The sequence below is a fragment of the Pogona vitticeps genome, chromosome 1 (assembly GCF_051106095.1).
Source record: "Pogona vitticeps strain Pit_001003342236 chromosome 1, PviZW2.1, whole genome shotgun sequence".
Lineage (NCBI taxonomy): Eukaryota > Metazoa > Chordata > Lepidosauria > Squamata > Agamidae > Pogona > Pogona vitticeps.
This window is the reverse complement of record NC_135783.1, coordinates 31,432,161-31,448,522: the sequence shown is the minus strand read 5'-3', so window position 1 is coordinate 31,448,522 and position 16,362 is coordinate 31,432,161. Positions and strand designations below refer to the sequence as shown.

At 42.2% G+C, this 16,362-nt stretch overlaps 1 protein-coding gene across 2 annotated transcripts in view; it reads right to left on the bottom strand.

Annotated features, from left to right (window-relative positions):
• The window catches only part of KCTD3 (potassium channel tetramerization domain containing 3), a 58,653-nt gene that overhangs the window by 36,220 nt on the left and 6,071 nt on the right, over positions 1-16,362 (bottom strand). For both annotated transcript variants that reach the window (XM_078382957.1, XM_078382958.1), the window contains exons 2-3: positions 3,141-3,194; positions 590-635 (exon numbers count right to left, since the gene is read on the bottom strand). In XM_078382957.1, coding sequence (XP_078239083.1) covers positions 590-635; positions 3,141-3,194 — 100 coding nt within the window. The remainder of the gene's footprint in view (positions 1-589; positions 636-3,140; positions 3,195-16,362) is intronic.

Sequence of the window (16,362 nt, the reverse complement as noted above, 5' to 3'; positions counted from 1 at the left end):
TGGTTTTCAAGAGAATATGTAAAGTTCTCCAATAGTTGTTTCATATACTTCACAAAACAGTCAGTGACCATTGAAAACTTTGTGAACAAATCATATGAAGCACCCTTTTGTGTGGCAAGCATTCTTCCAACTTGACTCAATTTACTTTTTTTTCTTACAACTGTTTTGTGTGGTTTCTCCTATCTGGAAGTACTGTCCTTTGAGGAATAAGTCACATTCTAATTGTATAGTTCAACTACCCCTCTTAAGCAGAATTGTCAAATAGGATCTTATATTACCACAATCTTTATTTCACATTCATTTACTATTTATTTATTTATTTATTTATTTATTTATTTATTTATTTATTTATTTATTTATTTATTTATTTATTCATTTATTCATTCATTCATTCATTCATTCATTCATTCATTCATTCATTCATTCATTCCATTTATACCCCGCCTATCTGGTCTTGTGACCACTCTGATTATAAAGTTTTTGCAGTTATGTTCATATGAATCATCTTGTTTTCAACAAGTTCATTTTGTTAACCCTAATGTAAAAATTGGTTATCACGTCCTAGAATATTGGAAAACAAAATACTCACAGCACCAGTTTCATCTTTCAGTGTTGAAATTCTTCCACTTAGCAAACTGGAAACAAACAAATCTGTATTATAGTCAAATATGACAAGAAGAGATGAGGAAAAAAAGAGACAAAGAGAAAGAGCAACGTTGGATGATAAGTCAATTGTTTGGATACCAGGAGAAGATGATTTTTACAACCCCATCCCTCTGCAACCCCCACATCACTCCCAAGAAAAACAAATAAAACATTGTGGCATCTTAAACACTATTACATTTCAATGTGAGCTTTTGCGGATCAAGTCTTCTTTTTCAGATACCTGATCCATAAAAGTTCACATGGAAATACACTAGTTAGTCATTAGGGTGCCACAATGTTTTAATTTTTTTTTCTTTTGTTCTTGTTTGATATGCCTGCACAGACTAACACAGGTACTTCTCTGAACCACTATATCATTCGCAAGAGTCCCTTTAGCCCTCAAAACAGATTTTTGGAAGGTGGGGTTGCAGAGGGAATGTGGTGGACATCAAGCCCTGTTCCACGAATGTGAACTCTATTTCATGCACCAAAGACACATTCAGTTCTGCATGTATGTGCTTTTATATACAGAGAGAGTCCCAAAACCCCAAGTTACAGCAGGAGACAAGGAGGAAAGAGAGAGAACATGCTTAGATGTCATATTTCCATCATAATTCTTATGCTAGCAAATTTAGAGAAAAAATAGTAAAAGAGAGTGATTAAGAACACCTCTTTTTTCCTTACTCTACAGCAGTGGTTCTTAACCTTTTTGAAAGAAACGCCCCCTTGAGCCATTGAGGAAGTTATCATCGCCCCCCTCCCTGCGGTGATGATATCTTTTATTTATTTATTTATTTATTTATTTATTTATTTATTTATTTATTTATTTATTTATTTATTTATTTATTTATTTATTTATTTATTTATTTAAGATGCTTAAATCCAATGACCCCTGAAAACAAAATTAAATTCCAAGAAAATGAAATGCCCCCCAAAAAGTAACATTTAATGATTTAGTTGCAAGTGAATTTTAAGACTCAAAAAGAAATATAAAAAGGGCATAAAAACAAATGCAGGAGCTAAAAATTTCAAGACAAAAAGTCTGAAACTAAATTAAAATTGGAGGAAAATATATATTCATGCCCTCTAAAAAGGCTGCAGCCATCTTCACAGGCTTGGCTTGCTCCAGCACCCCCTACCGCCCCCCTTCTGCTCCAACACCCCCACACCGCCCCTTTTCGTTCTACCGCCCCCCTGAAAAATGAAATCGCCCCCTGGGGGGCATTATTGCCCACATTAAGAACCACTGCTCTACAGGTCCTCTGGCCATACCCCTGTAGGTACTTTCACAGAAATATTACAGCTGTCGGAAAATACACTTGCTAAGAAAACATGTATTCAACTCTCACATTGCATTGATAAGTTTGGGAAAATATATTTCAGTTCACAATGCTTGATGAGAACATATTTTGTCCCATCATATAGAAACTTATTCAAGTTGCATACACATCTGAAAGTCCCATGAAATTGGGTAGTCTATGCTAGAACAAAAACTTTAGAATGTCAATAATGACCTTTTAAGCTAACAGGAAATAAATACGTGCTTTCCAAGGATGAAATGGTACAGTGGATCATGAGGAAAAAAAATATTTCAAATAAGCAGCGAAGCCTCAAAAATGGAGCAATCTAGTGATAAATATGAAAGCCAGAAAGACAACCAAGGCCAATATTCTGTTGGATATTGTGCACGTAGAACAGCAGGTATAGGGGTGAGCATAATTATTTGATTAAGTGCGAGTCACATGCCAGCCATGTGAAAAGGCTCATTCTGTGACTTCCATTCCACACATGAAAAAAATTTAACAGCATACTGGACCAATAGTCTATAATTTGCAATGGAGACAACTGACTACAGTTGCATGTGTAGCTCAATATCTTTCCTACCTGCAAAATACTGTTATTTGTCTCTTCCAATAGAGCTTCGCACATAACTATGGGTTTTATTAAATTAGAAAAAAATCACATAGTTCCTGTTATAGCCATATTAACATCTGTACTGTAGATAATTCAAACATACGTATGAAACTAATTAGAACAGAGCTTTGCCTATATGTTATAGTCTTGTTATTTACTAAACAACCAGAAGTATTAGAGAAATATGCTAAATCTTATTCCAAATCATTTTAGATTATGACAAAATATTTGCAAAAATTGGAGGAACATATTTCAGAAAAGCAGCTGAAAATTTCACGCTTGGAGAAGGAAACTGAACTTGAAACAAACGTGTGAAACAGTAAATTATTTCACGTTCTAGCTGAGAAAAGGACAATTTCAAAAGAGTGAAAACAACATCTTAAAATCACTGTTAGGAACCTTGTCTGCAATACTCAGTGAAAGAACACAATGCCGAAAAGCGATAGATTATTTGAAACTTTGAAAGACCTGCAACACGGTCTCAATGTTAGTAATAATAATTATTTGATAAAGGTTGCAGCTCTGTGCATATTTACTGGTCTCTTTGAATTTAGGATGTATAGGATCAAGCTGCAAAGTACCTTGAAAAGAAAGAGTCTGGAATCCACATTAGTGTTTGTCTTGAAGTGCTGAACCTAAAAAAGAAAAGATAAAAAGGATTTTAAATAATAAGTTCTTTACTTCTCATTGACCACGAATATGCATAGAATATTTATTCATACATTTAAGAAAAAAAGTGGCTGAACTCAGTATTGTGGCAAGATATGAATATAATGTGTCATCTGTTAAAAGCTGTCATTTCACATGATTTCTTCCCTGTACAAAATTTACATTTTTATTACAATTGTCTTTACTTGCAAGTTGCACCAAAACAAATTCAAATCATTTTAATACATTGCAGGTTACACTTCTCCACATAGATTTTCCTGTACCTGTACAGAAACAATGTGATGTTTTTGCAGATATAAGAACTGTTCTATAATTTAATTCTTAATAAAAACCTCTGGGTTTATGAATGTGGGATATTGTGCTTCTGTATCCATGATTCAAAACACCAGGATATGGCCCAATATTGCCAAAACATGGTCTAGAGGGGCGGGGTAAAAATAAAATAACTAAATAAATAAATAAATTATGTTATTTTGCCTGTGTGGCAATAGGAAAAGTGATTTATATAGCGAAGGTCAGCCTGAATGCTGACAACACTAACAGCACTAGTCAAGATGCTTTACAGCAAGGGTCCCCAACCCCCAGCCTGCAGACTGGTACTGATCCGTGGCCTTGGAAGGACCAGGCTGCTGGAATAGATGAGCAGGGAGCTCCATTCTTTGCCTTCCTTCCCACCAATGCCAAGCACACCTGTGCCCAGCCAACCCCGCTCCTTTCCCTCCAAATGCAGAAAAATGAACGGAAAGAAACATCCCTTTGTGACAAAAGGGCCAGTGCACAGAAAAAAAAAAATCCAAAATGGAAGAGGCAGTTCCTGAAAAGACAAGAATATGAAATGAAAACTTCTGCTGTTCATCTCCCGAGTCAATGCTTATGTAAAATCTACTGACTCAATAGGCCAACTCCAGTTGAGAGCAACAACTGGCCTTAAAGCAACAATTCCTAATATTTTGAAAAACACACCAGGAGTTATGCTATTACTCATTTCTAGAGAGTCAAGAGTTTGCCGTTGCAAACTTATTTTCCACAGTAACATTCAGCTTATTAAACTATGAATCACTATCAGGACTGAGCATATAATCTACATGGGACATAAAGAAAGGAACTCATTTTGCTTCTGCACAATTTATCAAGATGACAAATGTGCCACTGTAAAATTCCGCAAGGACACAACTATCATAATATTATCGCATAAAGTCTACGTAGTATTTAATCCATGCTACCCAAGCACATCTTTAGTTGTATCAGCAAGTATCAAGCTGTAGCTAAAACTTATTTATAACAGTTTATATCCATATAATGAGAGGTACAGTGGGGTCTCGACTTACGAACGACCCTACCTGCGAACAATTCAACTTACGAACCTGGCCTATAGGGGAAATAAGGACTCGACATACGAACTTCCCTCGAGTTACGAACAAGAAAAAAGTGCCCCCTCCCTCCCCTTAGAGGCTTCTGGAGAGGAAAAAAGGGTCAGAAACTTAAAAATAAATAAAAGAAAGTCACTTACCAGGCCTTGGTAGCCCCCAAACAGCAGGAAAAAGAGCAGAAAACAGCTAAAAGCCCACAACAGAAGGGAGCCTGGCAGCCATTTTGTGCTTTCCCCCCTGCTCCTGCACCATCCTCTCCCCGCCTATCAGCACAACATGCTTTAAAACATGATTTAAAATTGGCTTCGTTGGAAAAAAAAAAGATTTCTAAAGTGCTTTGCAAACTGTTCCCTACCTTCCTCCTCGTTTCCTGAACCTAAGGGGAAAAAGAAAAAGAAAAAATATCCCCCTCTAGTGGCAGAAGGCGGAATAGCAGCTTCCCATTAGTTTCTATGGACAGAAAAGAGCAGATACAGATTAAATGGTTTTCAATGCATTCCTATGGGAAATGCAGATTCAACCTACGAACATTTCGACCTAAGAACCACCTTCCAATACGGATTAAGTTCGTAAGTCGAGACCCCACTGTAGTGTAGCCTACTGAAGAGAGTATCAGACTAGGACTCAGATGAGCTGGGTTCAAATCCCTGCTCAGCCAAGGACACTCACAGGGGAATAAACTACAAGCTATCACAAGGGATGGACTATTCCTTGGATACTTCAAATACCTAAAAAATTCTAAAAGAGTCACCCTAGATTGGAAACAACCTGATGGCACATAAGAACAACATAATCAGGTTTCCATCTGCCCTAAAGGAGACACTCATTAGGCCCATCAGAAAGAAACCTAATTTGGAGACAGATGAAATTGGCAACTATAGGCCCGTCGCCAATGTTTCTTTCTTAAGCAAAGTGGTTGAGAGGGTGGTGGCTGACCAGCTCCAGGCACACTTGGATGAAACAGACACCCTGGACCCATTTCAGTCAGGCTTCAGGCCGCGCCATGCTACAGAAACGGCATTGGTCGCCCTGTGTGATGACCTGTTGAGGGAGGCTGACAGGGGCAAAGTGTCTCTGCTGGTCCTCCTCGACATCTCAGTGGCCTTTGATAGCATTGACCACGGTATCCTCCTGGGGAGGCTCTCTGAGCTGGGAATCGGCGGCCTGGCACTGGCCTGGCTCCGTTCCTTCTTGGAGGAGTGCAGCTTGAGGAGAGTGTCTCAGCCCTGTGGAGTCTCAATTGTGGGGTTCCACAGGGGTCGATTATCTCCCCAATGCTGTTCAACATCTACATGAGGCCGCTGGGTGGGGTCATCAGGGGGTGTGGAGCTTTGTGTCATCAGTATGCCGATGACACTCAGCTCTACATCTCCTTTTCACCAATTGCAGGAGATGCCGTTCTGTCCCTTCAGCGCTGCCTGGGGACTGTACTGCAGTGGATGCAGGAGAACGGCTGAGGCTGAACCCGGACAAGACGGAGGTACTGAGGGTGGGCGCCCGCACAGTTGGGGATTTGGGAAACTCCCTCTCTTTTGGGGGGGTGACTCTGCCCGCCAAGGATGGGGTCCGCAGCTTGGGGATCCATCTGGACCCGGCACTCACTATGGAATCTCAGGTGGCGTCTGTGGTCTGTTCCACCTTTTTTCACCTTAGGCGGATAGTCCAGCTGCGGTCCTACCTTGATGTTGAGGCGCTCACTACCTTGGTGCATGCGCTTGTAATCTCACGATTAGACCACTGTAATACGCTATACGTGGGGCTACCTTTGAGGCTGCTGCGGAAACTACAGGTGGTGCAGAATGCGGCAGCCAGACTACTTAGTGGAGTGAAAAAAGACCAACATATTTCACCCACTCTGGCTGCATTGCATTGGCTGCCCATCCGGTTCCGCATCGACTTCAAAGTGCTGATGCTTACGTACAAAGCCCTAAATGGTTTAGGGCCTCGATACTTGGCGGAACGCCTACTCCCACCAAGATCTACCCGTGTCACTCATGCGAGCCAGGAGGTGAGGCTGAGGAGCCTAACGCTGAGGGAGGCCCGGAAGTTAAAGACAAGAAATCGGGTCTTCTCGGCGGTGGCTCCTCGCCTTTGGAACAACCTACCTCCTGAGATTCGCATGGCACCCTCGCTGGGTATCTTTAAAAATCAACTAAAAACATGGATGTTTCGGCAGGCCTTCCCTCCAGACAATTCCTGATGCCCTCTCCTCTCTCTCTCCTATTGTTTCCTCCCTCTCCTAAGGTTTCTTCTATTTAAAATTTTTTATACTATTTTATGCTGTTAGCCGCCTAGAGTGGTCTTAACCGACCAGATAGGCGGGATATAAATAAAATAAATAAATAAATAAATAAATAAATCAAAAATACTTTTGTTAAAAATTGGCATCTGATGCTATCTGGTATGTTCCTAACTTTTAGCAACTTTTCAGTAGGGGAAATGAATGTATTCAATAACATAATCAGTCCTGAGAACTGCAGTAACCAAGACTATTCTACCCATAATCCACCCACACATTCCAGTATTTCTTCAATAGAGTTAATAATATTATGTTTCTCAATCATATCAGGAAACAGAATTAAGAAACGTCTATTTTTCAGTGAAGAAAACTGGTTCTCATTTTTAATATGAGATCTGTTTTGTGGATTCCATTGGGTTAGCTTCAGAAATTCATAAACAAAGTTCTGATTGTGGAACAAAGACACTGTCTCAATTCTTGCAAAACAGAAGTAAGGAGTTCTCATTCAAAATATCTACACTGAAGTTTTAGTAGAGAGCCTTTGGAACTATAAAAGAGATGGCGACACTCTAGATATAAGTACAGTACCTTCTTTTATCAGAAGTACTCCACTGGATGCACACCCCTTCCTTCACATAGGAAACTGCTATGTCTTATTACAGGGTTGCCAACTGATATTTTGAAACTGGTCTTAAAAGAAATTTCTGGGCAGTTTGCAAATTAATTATGCAGGCTACACATTGCTACACAATTAAAACAGAGTAGAAACACTTTATCAATATATTTAAGGAACACAAATTAACATTATTACAATGTATATGTACAGTGGTGCCCCGCATAGCGACATTAATCTGTTCCGGATTAATCGTCGCTATGCAGAAACATTGCTAATGGAACGGAAAAAGCCATAAGAACGCATTAAATTTCGTTTAATGCGTTCCTATGGCTCCCAAACTCACCGTTCAGCGAAGTTCCTCCATAGCACCGCCATTTTCGTGCCCTCGGTAAGCGAGGGCAGGGCGCAAAAATGGTTGCGGTGGTCATTTTGGGTGCACAGTGGCCATTTTGGAACCACCAATCAGCGGTTTAAAAAAACATTGCAATGCGAAGATCGGTAAGCGAAACGCTTACCAATCATCGTAATGTGATGTTTTGCCTATTCAGAACATCGCAATGCGATCGCATTAGCGATCTAAAAAAATAGATCGCTATGCGGATTCGTCGTTAAACGGTGTGCTCGTTAAGCGAGGCACCACTGTAGTTCTAACTATATTCTTCATGTAACTGAGTCATAAAAACTTTACACATTGCATAAAAGAGCCAAATTAAGAATAGCAACTTTGCTAAACACCTACAATCTGACTTCACATCAGTCATAACGCACATAAAAAGGAGCATCACATAGAAGGGACAAGGGCTCTTTCAATTCCAGGAAAAAGGTCTAACAGATACTGTAGAATTCCCAAGTTACAGAACCTTTGAAAAAGTCCGGTATAGTGTTGGAATACTTTACAACAAAACAAAATGTATCAAGCCATTGTATCTACCATGCAAGATTGACAGACACCTGAGGTGTTCATCATTCAACCTCTCTTTAGTATCTTCACAATTCCTACTATTTGTAGAACTCTCCCTTAAGCAAATTGTAATACATACTACAGTTGAACATATGTTTTAAGCCCCAGGGACCTGCAAGGAATGCTTATCATATCATAAACAAGAGTATGCCACATTGTACAATGGCGGGCTCTCCATCTCTCAGAGAGCAATGGCTAGATTCTCTATCCTCAGCTCACCAGTGGACTGGGGCATTGAAAAGAGGGAGGTGGATGACAGCCTCAGGGTCCCAGGTGTGGCCATGACAGGACTTGGATTTAAGGAGGATGGGGAAACAGGAGAGGACTGTTGCACGGATGCCATGAACTAGGAGGCATGCAAGGCCCAGAAGGTGCTACTGCTACCACAGAAGATGGAAGGCTAGGTGGGAGATGGTCCACAGATGTGATTTCAAGACCAGCTACTGGGTCAAGCTGCTCATGCTGCTGGGGAAAGCTGCCCCTGTCCGTGAGGACCAAGCCAGATGCACTGCAACTAAAGGAAGGGTACAATGTTTAAGAAACGTAGAGAAAGTTAGTGTACTGCAATTCATCCTAAACTTTTCTGGGGGACTGAGGGACCTTGCTAAGCCATGTGAACGGATCTGTGTTGTTAGTAAATGCAGGAAGAGAACAGTAGCCTTCCTTTCATGAACATCTTCACGTTAAATCATCTTAAAATCCAAATCAATGTACAGTGGTGCCTTGCAAGACAAATTTAATTCGTTCCGCGGTTAATGTTGTCTTGCGAAAAATTCATTTTGTGAAACGCATTTTCCCATAGGAATGCATTGAAATCTAATTAATGCGTTTCTACGGGCAAAAAAAGTCAGAACGAAGTCAAATTTGGTTTACGAAGTGCTCTTTAAAGCCATACATATTGTGCAGATGATTTAAAAAATTTCAATAAAAAACTTTTTAAAAACCATAGAAAAACATTTATTTATTTATTTATTTATTTATTTATTTATTTATTTGATTTATATCCCGCTCATATGGTATATTCTACCACTCTGAGGCTTTAAAAATCAGCAAACATGAGGCAGGAACAAAAAACAGATAACATTCATCTTGCGAAGCACAGCCATAGAAACATTTGTCTTGCGAGTCATCAAACACCCCTCTCCATTGCCAAAACCATTTGTGCTGAGACTTTTTTTGTCCTGCAATGCATTTGTCTTGCAAGGCACCACTGTGTTATATTTAACTGTACTGAAGTTCTGAGTTAGTTTTGCATAGTCACAAAATTATCTTGTAATTATGCAACTATGTCATCTAACAGATTTATGACCTCTGTTCTTCATTTTATCATAACTACAGTCCAGCAATACAATAAAACATATTGGCCAGAATCCTATTGCTGATTTATATGTAAGGGGAATCACGTAAGTCTTGCCAGTAAATTGCCCCTCATTGCCGCTTGCATTCTTGGGTATCTGTCAGGTTGCACAACTGGTCACATGCTCAGGAACACAACCAGAACCTCATTAATGAGCAACAACATACCACCAAGACTTATGCAGTTTACTTACCACATAAAAAGGCAATATAAGGCTGACCTTTGAGTTCACTGCACTTCAGCATTGTGTGTCATGCATATTGACAAAATTAAAAAGAAATAAAAAAATTGTATCCCTTTGTGAGCTTTCTTGGATCAAAATCCACCTCCTCAGACACAAAATTCACTTCCTCATTTTTGAGGAACTGGATTTTGATCCATGCAAGCTCACACTGAAACAAATATTTCAGACATCACAACATTTTGTCCTTTGCCTTCCGCACTTTAAGTTCCCTAAAAGAGCTACCTACCTCTTTGAAAACTATTTTATGCATACACTTTCCATAAGGTGAATGTCAAATTAAACACAATTTATTATTTCATGCTACAGTGGAACCTCTACTTATGAATGTCCCTACCTACAAACATTTCAACTTACGAATAGCTCCATTTGCAAAATTTTGCTTCTACTTGCGAACAGAGTTTCAACCTACGAACGGAAAAAGGAAGGGGGGAAGGGTGGGAAATTTAAATTTGTTAACCGTTGGTGGCGAAGAGACTGTTTCTTTGTAGCTCTTTCACCCCAATGGTTAGAAAAAGGGAGGCTCAGCCTCCCAGGCTTCCAGTGCTGCCGCAATTGCTGCCTTCAGAGGCCTCCTAGGGCTTTCCCACCTCCATCAAAGACCTCCTGGGGATCCCCCGCCTCCACAATCGGTGCCTTCGGAGGCCTCCCAGGGCTTGCCCGCCACCATCGGAGACCTCACTGAATCAATGGAACAGAGGAGCTTCTGGCTATGAAGTGGTTGGGGAAAAGGCTTGAGCGCAGATGGAGGAAATATCACTGCAACTATGACCAAACATGGTTTAGAGCCCATTATCCAGCCTACTCTATGGCAATACGGCTGGCAAAACGGCAACATTTCTCCAGTTGTATTGCTTCCTCGGCATGTCGTCCAGCAGAGCTATTTCAAGTGGTCCAGGATCTTCTTCAGCCTAATGATTCGGTGAAGGTCCCGGACTGCTCAGTGGCTTACGGTAACGAATTTGTTACATGCTGAGGGTAAAATTGCTCAGATAATTGGGATCCACTGTTGATGCCTATGGTTGTGTCCAGTGCTCTGGAATTATGTCATAATTTATTGGATGAGTTTCAGTTGTTACTATCCAAGGACATGGACAGGGTGCTTAGATCGGTTCATGCCACCACTACACAACTCAACCCCTGCCCATCATGGCTAATAAAGGAATCTACCAGAGGGTTTCTCACCTAGATCCTCAATGTCATCAACTCCTCATTGAGAGGGAGTAGTCCCCACCCCATTAAAGGAGGTCGTGATTTGCCCACTCCTAAAAAAAAAACCTAATCTGGACCCAGGCCTACTGATCAACTTCTGACCAGTGGCAAACCTCCCTTTTCTGGACAAGGTGTTGGAACGTGTGGTGCCTGAGCAGCTCCAGGCTCTCCTGGATGAAACAAATTATCTAGATCCATTTCAATCAGGTGTCAGGCCGGGTTATGGGACAGAGACTGCCTTGGTCGCCCTGTTTGACAACCTTTGCTGGTTGTCAAACCTCTGCATCCCTCCTGATTCTCCTGGATCTCTCAGCGGCTTTCAACACCATCAGCCATTGTGTCCTTCTGGACAGGCGGGCTGGGCTGCGAATGGGAGGCACCGTTTTAAGATGGCTCAGCTCCTACCTTGCTGATCGAATCCAGGAAGTGGTGCTGGGGGACAGTAGCTCTGATCCATGGCAGTTGTGTCATGAGGTCCCCAATGCTATTCAGTATCTACGTGAGACCACTGAGGGAGGTCGTTAGGAGGTTTGGGCTGAGGAGTCAGCAATATGCTGATGACACCCAGCTTTACCTCTCATTCTCTACCAATCCAGGTGTGGCAGTCACCGTTCTGAACTTGTGCCTAGACTCGATAATGGACTGGATGACAGTCAATAAACTGAGGCTCAATCCAGACAAGTTGGAAGTGCTGCTGGTAGGTGGTCCGCCATATAGGTTAAAGGGCCATTTCCCTGCCTTAGACAGGGTTGCATTCCCCTAAAGTACAGGGTCCGCAACTTAGAGGTGCTCCTTTACTTGGGTATGACCTTGGAAGCCCAGGTGGACTCAGTGTCCAGGGGTGCCTTCTTACAGCTGCAGAGAATATATCAACTTCACTGGATGAAAGGAGCCTGGCAACAATCACACATGCACTGGTAACAACCAGACTGGAATATTGCAATGCGCTATATGTGGGGCAGCCTTTGAAGATGGTCTGGTGACTACAACTGGCACAGAACCGGGCTGCGTGGTAAGTGGTGCCGCAGCACGGACTCGTATCACACCAGTTTTGAAAAATTTACACTGGATGCCGGTTGCTACTCGGGCCAAATTTAAAGTACAGTGGTGCCTCGCTTAACGGGTGCCCCGTTTAATGATGAATCCGCATAGCGATGAAGATTTTGCCATTACTTTTGCAATCACATTGCAATGTTCCCTATAGGGAAAAATCGCTTTGCAATGATGGCTTCCCCCCCCATCATCACAAATGCCCCATTTTTGCACAGCTTGCGATGAGGGGGGGAAGCGATCGTCCCAGAAAAGAGCTGGGAGCCATCTTCCCCGCTCCAGCCCCTCCCCCCGCCTTACAGCTGAACGGCGCTGCTCTTAGAAGCTTCCCCAGCAGGTAAACAGGCAGTGGAAATGCACTGGGGAAGCCTCTGAAAGCGGCACATTGCCAGGACGGGGGTGGGGGGTGGCAGGGACAGGCCCGCCACCCCCTTCACACACCCCCACGGCAAAGCGGGGCTTTCGGAGGTGCATTTTCACTGCTGAAAAATCCCCAGGCTTCCAAAAGCGGTGAGGGGGGGCTCTGGAGGGCGGGGGCAGGCCTGCCCCTACCACACCCCACCCACCCCCACCCCAGCAAAGTGCCGCTTTCAGAAGCCTCCTGGGGCTTTTTCAGCAGTGAAAATGCACCTCCAAAAGCCCCGCTTCCCCACATAGTGATGTTTCCAGATAGCGACGTTAATTCTGTAATGGATTAACGTCGCTATGGAGGGCACCACTGTACTTACTTTGTCATATGCAGCCCTAAACGGCTTAGTACCTAAAGGACCATCCTCTTCCATACGAGCCTGCCCATCCTCTAAGTTCAGGCCAAGAGGCCCTTCTGAAGATGCCATCCCTGAAAGTGGTGAGGGGATAGCATGCTGAAATAGGGTCTTCTCGGCTGTTGCCCCCCCCAGCTTTGGAACACCCCCTCCCATAGAGATCCACCTGGCTCCAACACTTTTGGCTTTTTTGCGCCAGGTAAAGACCTTTCTGTTTACCCAGCATTTTAATTAAATAGTATTCTTTAGCTGGCCATACGAGCAGCAGGATTTATTAATATTAATGTTTTAATTGTTTTTAATATAGGGTATAATTATAATATTGCCTATTTTTAATGTTTTTAATGTTTTTAAAGTTGAATACAGTTGGGCCTCACTTAACGGGTGCCCCATTTAACGACGAATCCGCATAGCAATTAAGATTTTGCGATCGCAAAAGCGATCACATTGCGATGATTTAAATGGGGAAAATCGCTTTGCGATGATTGGTAAGCTGTTTCGCTTACCGATTTTTGCATAACGTTGATTTCCCAACAGCTGGCCGGTGGTTCCAAAATGGCCGCTGGGTAAAAAAATGGCCACCCGCTGTGTTTTTGCGCCGATTCCTCGCTTACTAGGTAGCAAAAATGGTGGACGTATGGAGGATTTTCGCTTAAAGGTGAATTTTTTTGCCCATAGGAATGCATTAAACGGGTTTTAATGCATTCCTGTGGGCTTTTTATTTTCGCATAGCAACGATTTTTGTTTGTTGCTGCTAACAATTATTGTAAATAAATAACTAAATAAACCTACATAAAGGTCGACTCACCAAATTCCAATGGGTCTATTCTAATTGCAACTTACTGTGTTTCCCCAAAAATAAGACAGGGTCTTATATTAATTTTTGCTCCAAAAACACATCAGGGCTTCAGGAGTTTTTTTCATGTACAACAATCTACATTTATTCAAATACAGCCACATCATCTTCTGGTTGCTGCACAATGGTCGAGGGCAGGGTTTGACTTAACTGGGGGTTATTTTGGGGGTAGGGCTTATATTACAAGCATCCTGAAATATCATACTTATTTTCAGGTTACGTCTTATTTTTGGGAAAACAGGGGACTTCTGGGTTTCAGTCAGTGTAACTATTTCTGAGCAAAACACTTGTAAACATGTGAATTGGAAGACTGCCATTCTAAGTCTCACTTCAGCCAACCATTCTGTCAATGGCCTTAAGGAAGAGACTATTCTTTTAGTCTCCTGAACTGTGGAAGGAGGGTATGAAGGAATTAGAAAGGATTCTTAATTATGGAGTAGCAATGTCTCATTGGAGACCAAGATCAATCATACAACAATATTCTCAATTAGCTATGTACAGACCTGAGAGCTGGATGATGCACAAATAAAAATCAATTCATTTGAAATGTGATGTTGGAAGAGAACTTTACAAATACCGTCAACTACCATAAAAACTGATGGCATTCCAGTCGAACTATTTAAAATCTTAAAAGATGGCGCTGTTAAGGTGCTACATTCAATATGCCAGCAAGTTTGGAAAACTCGACAGTGGCCAGAAGACTGGAAAAGATCAATCTACATCCCAATCCCAAAGAAGGGCAGTGCCAAAGAATGCTCCAACTACCGTACAATTGCACTCATTTCACACGCTAGCAAGGTTAAGCTCAAAATCCTCCAAGGTAGGCTTCAACAGTATGGGGACCAAGAACTCCCAGAGGTACAAGCTGGATTCTGAAGAGGCAGAGGAACTCGAGACCAAATTGCTAACATACGCTGGATTATAGAGAAAGCCAGAGAGTTCCAGAAAAACATCTACTTCTGCTTCATTGACTATGCAAAAGCCTTTGACTGTGTGGACCACAACAAACTATGTGTTTAGTCGTTTAGTCGTGTCCGACTCTTCGTGACCCCATGGACCAGAGCACGCCAGGCCCTCCTGTCTTCTACTGCCTCCCGGAGTTGTGTCAGGTTCATGTTGGTTGCTTCGCAGACACTGTCCAGCCATCTCATCCTCGGTCGTCCCCTTCTCCTCTTGCCATCACACTTTCCCAACATCAGGGTCTTTTCCAGGGAGTCTTTTCTTCTCATTAGATGGCCAAAGTACTGGAGCCTCAGCTTCAGGATCTGTCCTTCCAGTGAGCACTCAGGGTTGATTTCCTTTAGAACTGATAGGTTTGTTTTCCTTGCAGTCCAGGGGATTCTCAAGAGCCTCCTCCAGCACCACAATTCAAAGGCATCAATTCTTCGGCGGTCTGCTTTCTTTATGGTCCAGCTCTCACTTCCATACATCACGACAGGAAAAACCATAGCTTTGACTATTCGGACTTTTGTTGGCAAGGTGATGTCTCTGCTTTTCAAGATGCTGTCCAGATTTGTCATCGCTTTCCTCCCAAGAAGAAGGCGCCTTTTAATTTCAGGGCTGCTGTCTCCATCTGCAGTGATCATGGAGCCCAGGAAGATAAAATTTGACACTGCCTCCATATCTTCCCCTTCTATTTCCCAGGAGGTGATGGGACCAGTGGCCATGATCTTAGTTTTTTTGATGTTGAGTTTCAGACCGTTTTTTGCACTCTCCTCTTTCACTCTCATTACAAGGTTCTTTAATTCCTCCTCACTTTCTGCCATCAGAGTGGTATCATCTGCATATCGGAGGTTGTTGATATTTCTTCCGGCAATCTTAATTCCGGCTTGGGTTTCTTCCAGTCCAGCCTTCCGCATGATGTATTCTGCATATAAGTTAAATAAGCTGGGGGACAATATACAGCCTTGCCGTACTCCTTTCCCAATTTTGAACCACTCAGTTGTTCCATGACCAGTTCTAACTGTTGCTTCCTGTCCCACATATAGGTTTCTCAGGAGACAGATAAAGTGGTCAGGCACTCCCATTTCTTTAAGAACTTGCCATAGTTTGCTGTGGTCCACACAGTCAAAGGCTTTCGCATAGTCACAACAAACTATGGCAAGTCCTTAAAGAACTGGGAGTGCCTCACCACCTTATCTGTCTCCTGAGAAACCTATATGTGGGACAGGAAGCAACAGTTAGAACTGGATATGGAACAACTGATTGGTTCAAAATTGGGAAAGGAGTACGACAAGGCTGTATATTGTCACCCTGCTTATTCAACTTATATGCAGAATACATCATGCGAAAGGCTGGACTGGAGGAATCCCAAGCCGGAATCAAGATTGCCAGAAGAAATATCAACAACCTCCGATATGCACATGATGCCACTCTGATGGCAGAAAGTGAGGAGGATTGAAGGAATCTTGTAATAAGGGTGAAAGAGGAGAGTGCAAAAAACAGTCTGAAGCTCAACATCAGAAACA